Source organism: Marmota flaviventris, chromosome 2 (genome assembly GCF_047511675.1).
Source record: "Marmota flaviventris isolate mMarFla1 chromosome 2, mMarFla1.hap1, whole genome shotgun sequence".
Classification (NCBI taxonomy): domain Eukaryota; kingdom Metazoa; phylum Chordata; class Mammalia; order Rodentia; family Sciuridae; genus Marmota; species Marmota flaviventris.
This window is the reverse complement of record NC_092499.1, coordinates 198,421,447-198,436,014: the sequence shown is the minus strand read 5'-3', so window position 1 is coordinate 198,436,014 and position 14,568 is coordinate 198,421,447. Positions and strand designations below refer to the sequence as shown.

General features: G+C 57.8%; 1 protein-coding gene across 1 annotated transcript in view; it reads left to right on the top strand.

Annotated features, from left to right (window-relative positions):
• Eya2 (EYA transcriptional coactivator and phosphatase 2) overlaps positions 1-14,568 on the top strand; it is a 189,464-nt gene that overhangs the window by 76,717 nt on the left and 98,179 nt on the right. The window contains exon 5 of the mRNA XM_071609037.1: positions 4,868-4,984. Coding sequence (XP_071465138.1) covers positions 4,868-4,984 — 117 coding nt within the window. The remainder of the gene's footprint in view (positions 1-4,867; positions 4,985-14,568) is intronic.

Genomic DNA, 14,568 nt, shown 5'->3' with positions numbered 1-14,568 from the left:
CTTTCTTTTTTTTTTTTTTTTTTTTGTACCAGGGATTGAATCCAGGGGCGCTCAACCACTGAGCCATGTTTCCAGAGCTTTTATATTTTACTTACAGACAGGGTCTCACTAAGTTGTTGAGACTGGCCTTGAACTCGTGATCCTCCTGCCTCAGCCTCCCAAGCCACTGGGATCTCTGTTGGCATCCAGTGACAGAGTGGAAACCCAGGAGGCGGGAGAGCCTGTCCTCTGCGCGTGCGCGGCTTTCCCAGCCTGTCCCAGAATCTTTTAGCGCTGCCGGGGCTGCCCACGAGGGAGAGCAAGGGGCGGTAGCTCTGGGGGAGTCAGGCTTCCTCCTTCTTCCCTTTGCTCCCCGTGGAGTACCCAGAGCCCACAAGTGCCCGGTCAAGGCCAGCAGGAGAGCGAGGGCGGGTCTGCGAGGCCAGTTGTGAAGGCTGCCTGTGCAGGGTGACTGGGTGCAGGGGAGGGCCTCGGGCAGTGTGCACACCAATCAACTGGGAGAGAATTTTGTGTTACATGCACAATAGATAAGATCTGAGACGCAGAAGTTTTAGGCACAAACCAGTTCTGCCATCCTCTATGCTCAGAGCCCCCCAGGACTCTTGTCACTCCAGGTCAAAGCCAGAGGTTTCCCATTGCGTCTGCCTGCCCTGTCCCCACTCCACGGCCTTTCTGACCTCCTAGCTCACTGTGCTCTCCAACACTGGCCTCCTCCATGTTTGCTCATCCAACATACTAAGTACGACCTACCTCAGGGCCTTTGCACCTCTTGTTCCTCTGGACATTGGCATATCTTGCTCTCTTCACGTCCTTTGGGTTTTTGTTCAAATATCACCTCCCTCATGGGACCTTCTCAGATCACCCTGTTCAAAATGCCAACTCCGGACTCGCTTTCACGGAACCTTACTAGTCCTTCTCTGCTTTGTTTTTCTGTATCGCACCATTAGGACTACACACGGAGACCCAGGAATCCACGTGTCTGGAGGGTTGAGTGGGTGTGAGGGTGATCAGGGAGCCGGGAGAGCAGGCTGGGGCCTGGGGGACAAGCCAGGCGGCCCCTCGTGCGCCCCCTCGTGCGGCCCCTCGTGCACCAGGGGTGGTTGTGCTGACCACGCAGTCTGCTGGTCTCTCTGCCGCCGTCTCCTGGAACCCAAGCTCCAAACGCTGCTGTCTCCAGCACCAGAAGCCTGCATCCCGGACCTGCTGCAGCTGCTGGGGACATCGGGGTGACATGCATGTTGAATGAGTGCCCAGCTGTTGACACCCTCTCTGAAATGCTCCCCCCCCCGTGCCTCCCTGAGCTGCAGCCTGAGGCTCCTGGATGGAGGGTTCCGGGCACGTTGCGGGTCCCCACTGCCCTCGCCATGAACATGTCCGCCAGCGGCACAGCACCTTCCCATAGACGGGAAAGACCAGGTTTTGATTTTTTGCTTTAAAATTTTCAGTCCATCCCAGACGGACACCTGATAAAATAAAAAGAAATGAATGACACTGAAAGTTTAAAAAGGTGACAAAGTACGAGTCCGGACAGGGCCTCAGAGCCACGGCAGCACCAGGTTGGGAGGGTGACCACGTCCTCCCCACTACCTGCCCTTTCCCACTGTGAGCTGTGGCGGTGCCCAGACTGCAACCGGGCAACACTGACCTTTCACGTCCCCGGCCACCTCCTCCCGTCCTCAGGGTCAGAATTTTAGGGTCCAGCCCTTCAGCAAACAAAAGAGTGAAAATCCTTATTTTTCTTTCCTGTTCATTCCTTCTTCTGATATTTACTGAGCACCCGCTACCTGCCAGACAGTGAGCCACGTGTGGGGATACCGCAGTGGACAAGGCTGGCCCAGCCCCTGCCCTCCTGGGCTCTCAGCCTCAGGAGGGGACAGGTGATAAAGGAGCCCGTGATGAGGGACCTGAGGGCGGACTCCCTGCTGTGGAGGCCCAGCGAGTCCTGGGCGGCAGCCTTCAAGCTGAGCGATGGAGGATGAGAGCCGTTAGCAGACAGAGGCGTAACCAGGAGCGGGGCGTGCGTTCCAGGCGGAGGGGACCCACTGCAAAGACCCTGAGTCCAGAGATGTTCTTGCAGTTCGCGTCTGTTTACGATGAAGGAGGCCCACACTCCCAGGACACCCCAGTGGCCTTGCCCAGGTCCGGCCAAGACAGACGCTCTAGTGCTGCAGGAGGAGCCGCGTCCCTCCATCCTGGGCCGTGAGGGTAGAACGTGGCGTTGACCCAGAAGCCCCCCCTCCAGGCACTGGCTGAACACGGGGACGTGGACGCCAGCCGCTAAAATGAAGGATCCGGCTGAGCCGTGGCTTGAGCAGAGGGTGCGAGGGAGGCCGGGGCAGGGCCCATGCAGGACCTGGGGTGGCACCACACAGTTTAGGGTGACTCCAGGTGCCCAGGGAGACAGACTGTCCCTAGCGCCTGGCTGACCGTGCCCAGCACCCCGAGCAAAAGAAGGTGCAGGTCAAGTTCTCCCCTACTCTGTGATCACTGTTACTGAAGAGTCACATTGTCTGCCACAAGAAGCCCCTCGTGTTGGTCAGCTTGGCATCACTGTGACCAGCAAGAACCCAACAGGAACCACTTAGAGGAGGAAAAGTTAGTCTGGGCTCAGAGTTTCAGAGGCTCCGTCCACGGAGGCCAACTCCTTTGCTCTGGGCCCCAGGGAGGCAGAGCCTCATGGCGGAAGGGCCTGGAGGAGGAGCCTGGTCCAGTCATGGCCCCTGGGGAGCAGGAGAGACAGCGCCAGGGCCGCAGGGAAGGGGGACCCTTCTAGGACACGGCCATGACCCGCCTCCTCCAGCCACACCCCCTGCCTGCAGTCACCACCCAGTCCATTCCAACCAGGGTGGACGGATGAGGTCCCTGATCTCACCTCACCTCTGGACATGCCTGCATTGACACGGGAGCTTCCGGGGGCACCTCATGTCCTCACCAGAGCACCCCTTCCCACCACTGTTGACTCCTGACCTCGCAGTCAGCTGCCATTTGCAGGACCCCGTCACCTGGACTGGCTTCCGCATCTTTAACACGGGGAGAGAGAACCGCCTGTTGAGTGCCTTTGCCGTGAGCATGAGGGGTGTGCTCTGGGTGCCTCGTCAGGGTTCGAAGCTTCCGTCCTTTCCTCCCTTTACTTTCCTGACAACCTGCATTTCTTGTGGAAGCAGGCTTCCAGGCCGAGGTCGCGGGACAAGCTGTCCAGGTCACCAGGAGTCGATCCGAGCCTCAGGCCCCCAGCCGCATCTCCTGACTCCTGGGCTGACTGAGTCCAGCTCCCGATTCCCAGGGTGACCGTGGAAAAGGGAACCCTCAACTACAAAACCACCCCCAGAACTAGAAACCTTCTTTAAAGAAAGGAAAATTTAAACAGCAACAAGACCCTGCTTTATACTCAGCAGTCAGACAAGGAGGGGCAGGTTTCACAACGACTTGAAGAGGGTGTGGGGAAGCCAGCGCTCACTGCTTGTGACCCTATTTACTTAGCAATGCCCTCAAAAATGTCTTCTGCCCTTGGACTCCTGGGAATTTACCCAAGACATACTTGTCCACGCGCACCAAAGTGTGATAACTGTGAACCACACTGCAGCAAATATGTGTGTGTGTGATACTTACATCCGTGAAATACGGCACAGCTGCAAATGTGGAAGAAGGAGGAGCTTCATAATCTGATGCAATGAAAGAGAAAATTGCAGAAGAGTATTATAGATTCCTTCAGTTGATTGATGGATTGATTTTTTGATCCCAGGGATAGAACCCAGCATGCTTCACCACTGAGCCACATCCCCAGCCCTTTTTAACATTGTATTTAGAGACAGGGTCTCGCTGAGTTGCTTAGGGCCTCACTCAGTTGCTGAGGCTGGCTTTGAAGTCATGATCCTCCTGCCTCAGCCTCCTGAGCTGTAGGCATCACAGGCCTGTGCCACTGCGCCCAGCCTTCCGTTGATTTCATTAAAAAGTGAGTACCCACCTGTAACCTCACACACCTGTCTGAGGTGAACCCAGGAACCACAGCCCGGTGGCACCTGTGGGAAGGAGAGCTGGGTCCGGGGTCAGGGGAGGAGAAGACGCTTTTCTTTATGCCTCTGACTGTTTGAATTTTCTAGAGTGTGTTCATTACATTTTAGTAAAAAGAAAGTGAGTGGGCCACCGGGGAGGGGTCAGCCTGTCACCCTCAACGCCGTCCTTCCCCCAGCCAGTTGCTCCTGGCTGGCCCCTCGCTTCGGGTCATCATGTCGGGTTTGCTGGATCAGAAGGCAGATTTATGCTGTGGCTGCCAGTGTTGGGTTAAGCAGGGCAGAGGGTGTATCTTACCATGAAGTGACATCCTTCACTCAGGACCTGATGGACACTTAAGCCATACATGGCACTCTGCAGTGGGTTCAGGGGCTCCCGCACCCCGAAAGCCAGGCAGGTAGCGTGGACAAAGCATGAGGCCCTCTTGGCCTGCCTTCCCCGTCCCCGCTTGTCATGGTGTCCTAGACTGTAAGAAGTAAGGAGCCTCCTAGCACCAGGCTCGATGTCGCGGAGACAGCCCTGGACCCATGAATGACATGGGAAACTGCCAGGACAGCCTGTCGTCACACGGTAGCACGGTCCCGTTCTGCAGGACCATCCTGTTCTCAGAGAAGCCATCGATATCATACTTTGGGGTGAAATGTCATGATTTCTCCAAAAAAGAAAAAGTACCTCGTTTAGATCTTGACCATCTGGGGCCGGTGGGGGGCAGAGCGTGTGGGCAGTCGGTGTCCGCCCTCCAGCGGCTGCTGGCTGGAGGCTGAGGGCGCGGCGCTGTGGGCACTGGCCCCGGGGGTCTCCGAGGCCCTGGGAAGCTTCTAACCCTGTGTCCTCGGTGCCTCTTTCCCCTCCCAAGGCATCAAGACGGAGGACAACCTGAACCACTCCCCCAGCCAGAGCGGGTTCCTCGGCTACGGCTCCAGTTTCAGCACCGCGGCCCCTGGACAGAGCCCCTACCCCTACCAGATGCACGGTCAGTGCGCGGGGCGGGAGGAGCCGCCTTGAGTTCTGGGTGTGGCGGGACCAGCGGGTCCACGTAGGGAGGTGCTGGGGGAAGGCACAGGAGCTCTCACCCCAAGCCCAGGTGGCCCGGGTGGCCCAGGTGGTCCAGGTGGCCCAGGTGGCCCGGGTGGCCCGGGTGGCCCAGGTGGCCCAGGTGGCCCGGGCTCCTGTGGACGGTGCCAGCTGACCTCGGCTGAGCTCTCACTAGGCGCCAGGTGACGTTGCGTGGGTCATCCACACAACCCTGGTGACACTCTCAGGGGGAAACGGAGGCATAGAGGAAGTGACTGGGTCACCCACTCTGGGACAAGGAGTTTAGATTTTATGGCAAACACAGTGAGAAAGGGACTGAGTCGAACCCCTTGGGGAGGCGGTGGAGTCCCTGGCACCCAGGGCCCTGCCCCGACCGTGATGGGCCCTGCGTCCTCTCCTTCCACCTCTGGCTCCTGCCAGTGGACTCTCTGCGTCCTGGTGAGGGTCAAAGCTGCTGGGACCCGTCTCTAGCAGGGGGGCTGCGGGGGGGTGGGGGCGGTGGTAAGTTGTGACACCAATTGTGTGAGAAGGTTTGTGAGGACATTGAACTTGACCTTGCGTTTGGACCCACCTTGGCCAGCTTCTTCCCAGTTCTCCCAGTAGAACCTGAGCTCACTGCCTCGGGCTTCCAGGACTTCAGAGCTGGATCCAGACACCTCCACCCGAGGCGGCCCCCGGCTGCCTGCTCAGGGACGGGGTAGAGGGACAGAGGGACGGAGTAGAGGGGCACCCCTTCCCCCTCTCACTCGGTTTTGGTCTTTTGGGTTAGTTGGTTGGTTTTGGGGGGGTTGTTTGTCTGTTTGTGGCTGTGGATGGACAGATGCCTTTATTTCACCTGTTCCTCTCTCTGTGGTGCTGAAGATCTAACCCAGCGCCTCACGCGGGCCAGGCGAGCGCTCTGCCCCTGAGCCCAGCCCCAGCCCCTCGTCTTCACCGAGCACCCGCTGTGCTCCTTCAGGTGCTGGGGCACACGGTCAGCAGGACAGGTCCCTCACGGGGAGACGGTGTAACCAGTGACAAAGAAACGGATGACCCTAGGTCTTGATAAAGCCCAACAGGACAAAGGGTGGTGGCCGTGACCAGAGGAGGGGTGGAGCAGCAGTAAGCGCATGCGGGGCCTGCAGGATGGGCGAGGCAGCCCTGGCGGAGCAGACTGGGTCCCGCAGAGGGAAGGGCAAGGGCAGAGCCCTGAGGCAGAAGCAGCTCCCAGGTTACAGGGCCACTCGGGAGACTGGTGCATGAGGAGCATGAGGGAGGGAGACTGGAGCCGAAGCCGGAGCCGGTGGACCAGGACGCCTAGAATAAGGTTCTCCTTCTCTGGGGCTTCCACTGACCACGTGAGCTGGACACCGGCAACCCCTGCTTTACAGATGAGGAACAGGTTCAGAGAGGGCAAGGGACTTTCCCCAGGCCCAGAGCCAGGAAGTGTTCGGGCTGGGACTCGACGTGGTTTCCAGAATTCCAGAGCCCGTGCTGCTTCGCCCACAGCTGCCTTTCCCGGGTGCCGTCCTAAGCTGTGCGCACGCTCTACCCCCAACAGAAGGCCTCCCAACTCAGCCTCCCTCTGAGCCCCCCAGCAACCCTGCGATGGAGGCCCCGTCGCCCCCTCACCTCACAGGTGGGGAGACCGAGGCACGGGGGTCAGTAGCTGAAGTGAAGTCCTTGGCTGGCAGCGGGGTTTGAAGCCGGGCAGCTGCACCCCAGAGCCCAGACGCACAGCCCCCTCCACACCTCGGAGAACCATCTAGAAGGTGATTCTCAGGCCTGGGACCCCCCCCTCAATCCCCACCAGCCCCCAAATCAGGAAGGGTCTCCTGCCACATTTCCACACTGTCAAGGGATGATGGGGTCATTTTCTTGTCCTCAGCCTTATGTTAGGGCCATCGCTGCTCTGGACACAGCCTGGCCCTTCGCAGGACTGACAGTCTCCTCCTGAAGTGTCTCTTCACACACAAACACCAAGGCTCGCCCACCACGCCCACCACATCCGCGTGCCCACCATGCCTACCATGCCCACATGTCTATTATGTTCACCATGCTGTATGCCCACCCATCATGCCCACCATGCCCAGCATGCCCACCATGCCCACCACGTCCACATGCTCACCACGACCGCATGCCCACCATGCCCACCACGTCCACATGCTCACCACGACCGCATGCCCACCATGCCCACCACGTCCACATGCCCACACGCCCATCATGCCCACATGCCCACATGCCCACCACGTCCACATGCCCACATGCCCACCACACCTACCACGCCCACATATCCACATGCCCACCACACCCACACGCCCACCATGCCCACCACGTCCACATGCTCACCACGACCGCATGCCCACCATGCCCACCATGTCCACATGCCCACATGCCCACACACCCACCATGCCCATGTGCTTCCCCTTAACTATCCCCTGGGTTTGTCCCTGAGGGGAAATCAATTCTGCATCAACTCGGAGCACTCTGGAGGGTGGACGTTGGAGGGGGTGGTTTTGCGGCGTCAGGAATGAGGAGGGACTGGGACGCGGCCTGAGTTGGGCCTGGGAACGCCGGCCTCCAGGTGACCCACAGCATGAGCCATTTTCCTGATAACAGAATCAGGATTTCACGGGTGTGGAAAGGACACACGTAGGGGCCGCCCCTCATTCCACAGGGGGTGGGCTGGGGCACCAAGATGGAGGGGCAAGCGCTGGGTAGGCCAGATGCCGCCCCGAGTTCTTCCAGCTCCTCTCAAAATCTTCCAGAAAGTTCCGCATCCAGGAGGACAGCCCCGCCCTCCACCAGGGCACAGTAAAGGTAAAGGATCCAAGGTCACAGCCCCCAGCAGCCTCGCAATGCTGATGCTTTCCTGGTTCCTGAGTCCACCGGGGTCCTTAGAGTGACGCGCATTTCCTGTGGGTTTGACCTTGTTCCGGCTCCTCCCGACAGCACATTGCTCCTGGCAGAAACGCCACAAAGATTTAAAAAATAAAAATGATCTCAGGAGTATGTGGTAAGAACTTGCTGGGCCACGGGGAGGTCAGTGCTCTGGACCTGGGCTGCATCAGTGTGGCCTGTCCCCCACACACACCCTGTGTGGCCAGCGGAGGACACTGGTGTCACAGAAAGGGAGAGAACCTCGTGGGCTGTTGGGGGCTCAGTGGAATCACTCTGCGACACGAGATCCCCCTTGAACTTCCTGCCCTGGCTTCTGTGCTGTGGCGGGCCACAACCATCACAGCAAGCTCTGCTGCCAGACTGGGCCCAGCCGCATCCCAGGACCCCCGTCTCCTCCCCTCGCGGGGTGCTGACCTCACGGGTGCAAGGCAGATGCACATGGCACGAGCTAAGAGCCCTCAGGTTGTCATCCTGCCTTGGGGTCTGATGGTCCGTGTTCTGTCCAGTTCCCTTCTACTTCTAGCCCTTCGTTTCGGGGAGTGGCTCCGGTAAGAGGAGAGAGCAGTGCTCAGTGGCAAGAGACGGGTCAGCTACGTCAACACAAAGTCCTCAGTGGGGAGCTGTGGGCCACGGGGGACTTCAGAACAGTGGTAATCCCAGCAGCTCTGGAGGCTGAGGCAGGAGGATCACGAGTTCAAAGCCGGCCTCAGCAAAAGTGAGGCACTAAGCAACTCAGTGAGACCCCGTCTCTAAATAAAGTACAGTAAAGGGCTGGGGATGTGGCTCAGGGGTCCAGTGGCCCTGAGTTCAATCTTTGGTACCAAAAAAAAAAAAAAAAGAAAGAAAGAAAGTGGAGATTCCTCTTGTCTTTACCAAAGCTCAGAACCCCCAGCAGCCATTCAGGAGCAGCCTGGGACAGGGGACTCAGGATGGGTACAACAGATTCAAAGTTCAGGGAAGGCTTGCAGCCAGCCATCTCAGCTCGAGGCTTCCAAGGCCGGGTCTGTCTGCGCTTCTCTCTCGTCTCTCTGTCTCTGGGGATCACACCCAGGACCCCACATCTGTGAAGCGGCTGCTCGGCTGCTGAGCGCCACCCCTTGCTGAAGAGCTCAGTGCTCTCCGGTGGCAGGTGTGGACACGGCGACGTGTCCTGGCCACGTGTCCTGGTGCGGTCTCCTTTGCGAGTCTTGTGCTCTGGGTTCATGGAGCTCCTCAGACCTGTGGGTCTGTAGTCGTCACCAAATCGGGAAACGTGTGGGTCACTGTGTCTTCATATCCCTCTGCTGGTTTCGTCCCCGCCCCTCGTCTTCGACCCTGATCTCTTTAGCGGTGTCCCTTCTGCCGTCCCCTGGCGTTGGGTCCTTTGGTCTTCCCAGCCCGTGTGATGATCGGCAGCTCCGGGCAGAGCCCCTCCCACAGGCAGGTCAGCGCCTCCGCCTCTGGGAGCCGGTCTCCGCCTGCCCTGCCACGGCTCTGACTCTGCAGAGATGGCCCCTCTTGGTGCATTTTGTCCTTGTTTTCATGACCCAACGCTCCAGGGTCTTCACGCCCCCCACTAAGGACTCTCACCTCCTTTTAAAGCAAGGTCCTCTATTCCCTGTGGCCCCTCTGTGTCATTGGTTTTCTTGTGCACTCTCTGGGATGTCTCCCGAGGACGGTGACTCCTTTTGCTGCTACTCTGATTGCAAAATGGCACTGAGCATCCCGCCTGGCCCTCCCTTTCTTCATAAGCTCTGTAGGGAAGACATGATACTTTCTAGAAGATGGCAGGAACATCTGTATGTGCTCTTGTTCCCAAAGAAAACTTGCTACACGCCCTTCTGCACTTGCTTTCTGTATTTAGCTCTAGGCCTTGGAGAACGTTCTAAGTCGCTACGTACAAAGAACATCCTCATCCTTTTTCCTGGGTGCCTATTATTCCGTTGGATGATGCGCCATGAACGATTTAACGGTTCCTTATCAGAGCCTGTGTGGCTCAGTTCCAGGCTTTGGCACTTTTATAATCAATGATCGATGTGGCTATGAAAACCCCATTTATATGTTATTTATCCATTTATTGATTGACTTATACAAGTATAGCTGAAGGGCAGTCCCAATTCAGGAGGTGGGACTCAGGGTGGAGGGGCAAGTCCATGTTTAAACTCAGTAGCTTTTGAGGTCACCCTCCCTGGGGACTGCACCAATGCCAGCTCCCACCACCGCGTTGAAGATGCCTGTTTCCTCACACACGTGCCAGCCAACCCAGCGCCACCTGACTGTAGGCGATGTTGCCAACCTGGTGAAAACCGGAACCTCAGGGTGGAGTGGCCGCAGGTGTCCTCTGACTGCGTCTCTGACGTTCATCTTCCCTTCTGTGAACTGATCAGACTTGAAGAGATCTTTACAAGAAGAGCAACGGGCACTAAGCAGGCCGACGGGGAAGGGTGTCAGGCAGCCTCAGCCATCGATGTGGCGTGATCCCAGGAAGGACAGACAGATTGACCAATGGGCGAGAACATGCCATCCAGAAAGGGACCCGGGACGGGAGGGGTTAGTACATGGGGAAATGGCATCTCAAGTCACTGGGGAAAGACGGACCATTCGGCAACTGGTGTTCATGGACTACTGCTCGGCCGAAAAAAGTCACGCCCCATTACCATGCACCGAAAAAAATCCAAACGGACCAACAGTTTAAATGTCCAAAAGAAAACCGTAAAAGTACTAAAACGAGAATAAGCACGATTTTATAACCTCGGAGTGGAAAAGTGTTTTCTAACCATGACTCAGAAATCGAAAATCCATAAATGAGAAAAGAGGAACAAATTGGGCGCAGAGGAGCATGCCTGTAATCCCAGCTGCTCGGGAGGCTGAGGCAGGAGGATCACAAGTTCAAGGCCAGCCTCTGCAACTCAGCCAGACACTGTCTCGAAATTTAAAAATTAAGAGGGCTGAAAATATAGCACAGTGATGAAGCACACCTGAGTTCAACCCCAGTATGGAGGGAAGGCAGGAAAAACGGACAAGTTCACTTACGGGAGGGGCGTGGCCAAGATCGTCAGAAATGAAGGCAAGGTCCAAACCACAAAAACAAGCAAACCAAACAGAAAACAGACGACAGACTGGGAGGAAATATGTACATTTCAAAATCAAAACAGATGTTAGCCAAGCACGGTGGCGCACACCTGGAATCCCAGCAGCTTGGGAGGCTGAGGCAGGAGGATTGCAAGCCCAAAGCCAGCCTCAGCAACTTAGTGAGGCCATCAGCAACTTAGCGAGACCCTGTCCCAAAATAAAATATAAAATGGGCAGGGATGTCGCTCAGTGGTTAAGGGCCCTGGGCTCAATCTCTGGTACCAAGAAAAAAAAAAATGCTGTTCTTTTTAAAGTGACTACAGCGGTTCTACGGGTTGACCCTGCTCTGGGCCGAGGTTCTTCTAAGTGAGGGGATCACAGTGGGATAGTGCAGGGCTCTGGTGGGGTGCAGGAGGGACGTGAGCCAGGCGTCCTGCGAGGGTAGTGGGGACGTAGCAAGCTGGAAATTGTGCCCCACCAAAGCTGGGGTGCAGGGTGTTGCTCGGCTTGGGCCCGTTGCTGCCGGACAACAGGGGTCCCAGCCGGCAGATCCGTTTTCCAGAAGTGCCCTAAAACAGTACCTGAGTGTGGAATCTCCTTGTCATCTCCCTGTACTGGCCGCAGGTCTCCACCCTGTCCTCCGGTCCCCAGGGGAGCCCACAAGCAGGTGTGTGGCGTCTGTCCCTCCGTCCTGCAGTCTGGCTCCGTATTTTCTTAACCAAACCACAGGGCCTTGTGCCAGGGATGGAGGGAGCCAGTCCCAGCCTGGAGGTGACCCAGGAGCCACTGCGGGCCCTTCGGATGCCAGCTCCTGGCTTATTTCACAGGGAGGTGTGACCCGGGGAGCCTGGGTGGCAGCGTCTGGGCCCAGGGCCTCCTCCTGGTGAAGAGGGCCATGTCCCCATTTCTCCTGGCCCGGCCAGTTCTGAGCAGGCCAAGTCGGCCTGATCTCACTGCGTCCATCGGGACGGGAGCCAGGCTTGGCGTCCCCAGGCTGCTGGACACAGGCCAGGTTCCGGGTGTGAATCAGGGTGGGTAGGGTCCCCAGCCCGTGTCCCTGTGGCCTCTCCCCTCGGGGTCAGTTTCGCGGGCCGGCAGGCTCGCTGCCCTCTGGAGCGGAGTCCTCCGCAGCTAGGACACGGGGAGGTCACCAGGTGACCTTTTCCTCTGGCTGGATGACGAGTCTGGTCACCTCTCTCCAAACGCCACTGTGAACGCCACGGTGAAAACAGCCGGATACGGACTGAGCCTGGGGTCACGGGGGGGTCTAGCTGGCAGATGGCCAGGACAGCGCCGTCTGGTGGACCTCCCGTGGCTGTGGAGCCTCCTGGGTCCACACAGTGCCCTGTAGCCGCTGCCAGCCACGGGGGGCACTGAGCCCTGGAAATGTGGCTAGGGAGGCCGAGGACGGTGGTGTTGAGGTGATGGACATGTGGCTGAGGGACTGGGCAGCCCAGCTAAGGGAGTTTTTTATGTCAACTTAACCCGGTTCATGCAGGGGTGGGTGAGGAGGGTAACCAGTCAATGTTAAGGACCGAAATTGGTCCCCCAGAACACGCAGGTTAAAGCTCCAGCCCCTGAGGTGATGGTATTTGGAGATGGGCCTTCGTGAGGGAGTCAGGGTCAGACTTGTACATGTTTTTTAAAAGTCAAGCAAGGTGCTCTCACTATGAAATTTTCATATAAGATAATTTAGAAAATACTTTTTTTTGGGGGGATGGGTACCAGGGATTGAACCCAGGGAGCTTCTCTCCCCCATGACCTGGGGCTACCGCTGAGCCACATCCCAGCCCTTTTTATTTTTTATTTAGAGACAGGGTCTCACGGAGTTGCTCAGGGCCTCACTAAATTGCTGGAGCTGGTTTTGAACTTAGATCCTCCTGCCTCAGCCTCCGAGCCTCTAGGACTGCAGGTGTGCGTCACCACGCCCAGCTTGGCCCTTGAGAGACACCACGTGAAGATTCACAGGAGCGTGACTCACAGCTTGGTATCACGGGCAGCACAGATGTCACCAGCAGTGTGGTGACGGTGACGTGACTTTCCATCGCGGTAGACAACTCTTCGTAAAATCAGAAGGAGATACGGACGTACAACCATCCTTCCCAGCATGGTGGGGGACATCTCGATAGCCCCAGGTCATGGGGGAGAGCAGCCCGGGTGAGTCAACATGCTGAGTAACAGGGCTGATAAACCAACTTCAAAGAAGTTGAGAGAAGAGGAGGCAGGTGACGGTGCCGTCCCTTGGCTTGGGTGCAGGAAGACCGAGGACCACTGGTTATGTGTGCTGTCCCCAGCCACCCCAGCTGCCCAGCGATGGTGTGGTCAGTGGGCCCAGGACTGGAGAAGAGCGGGGCCCAGCAGACCCCAGGGTCTGAGGCAACCCACTGGCTCTGCTCGGTGGCCGTGGGGTGAAGAGCCCCCGGACGGGACGGCCGCCCACTGCCATGCAGACTCTCAGGAGAAAATCTGGGCGACACAGACGTCACCAGCAGTGTGACCACTGGCCACATGCCTCTCCACGGGCATTGGCCAATTTGGAGAGTCAGCCGCAGTGGCCTGGCCGTGAGGTCAAGGTCAGCTCTCCACCCTCTCCGTCTGTAATTCACACTCTTCTGCTTCTTCCTCCCTTCATCCCGTCCCCTGTGGCTTCCCTACAAGGTCCCTGACTTTCCTGTCCTCAGGACCCAGCACATCTTTAGACGTGCCCAGATGTCACAAGCTCCCTGCTCACTCACGGAGCAAGATCACACTTTCATGAGTCACTCACCCTCTCGGTCTCTCTCGGAGCACAATGGCATATTGGTCAACCTTCAGTTAAGAGTGATGGAGCCCGTCAGCTCCCGTCGAATGCGACGCCATCACTTCTTACACCAACCACGTGGGTCAAAGCCCTGGAAAAACGTCCCGCGTATTAACAAGGTGCCCGAGGCGCTGACGTGCTGGGACGAGGTCGGGAGCTTCACTGTAAGGAACCAGATAGAAAGCGCCTCAGACTTTGATGGCCTTGAGGTTCTGTCCCAAGCACTTGTAACCCTGTCCTTGTCACTGAGGGCAGGCGTGGTGGGTCCACAAATGAAGGGCAGGGCTGTCACTAGAAGAGTGAGCGGTGGCCTGGACACCCCCCCCACCCCGCGTCCTAGGATGATGACCAGGTCTTCACTGGCGTGAGGGTCTCGTGGGACACTCGAAAGTCAGATGGGACCTGAGACCAGCTTCAGTTTGCTGGACTAACCCGAGTGGCAGTACATCATGGCCCTTGTCACCTGCCCACTGGATGCCACTAGTGTCCCCAAAGTATCCCCATGGATTTCCAGGCAGGTGCCACACACCATTGCTGGTTTGCATGGTGACAGCTGAGGCGGGGCAGGTGGCTAGTGGGGGACCGTCATCATTCACTCAGCGAGCAGTCGTGAGCACGGCCCGTCCCAGGTGACAGGCCAGGGGCAGGTTGAGCAGTCCTGAGCCAACGGTCAGACCTGGGCCAGGGAGAGGACAGTGGCCTGCACCACAGGGACCGCAGCCTGGAGGCCTGAGAGACAGGATCTTGTTTCCTGCAGATCTGGAGGCGAGAGCCGGGGACTGAGGTCCCGG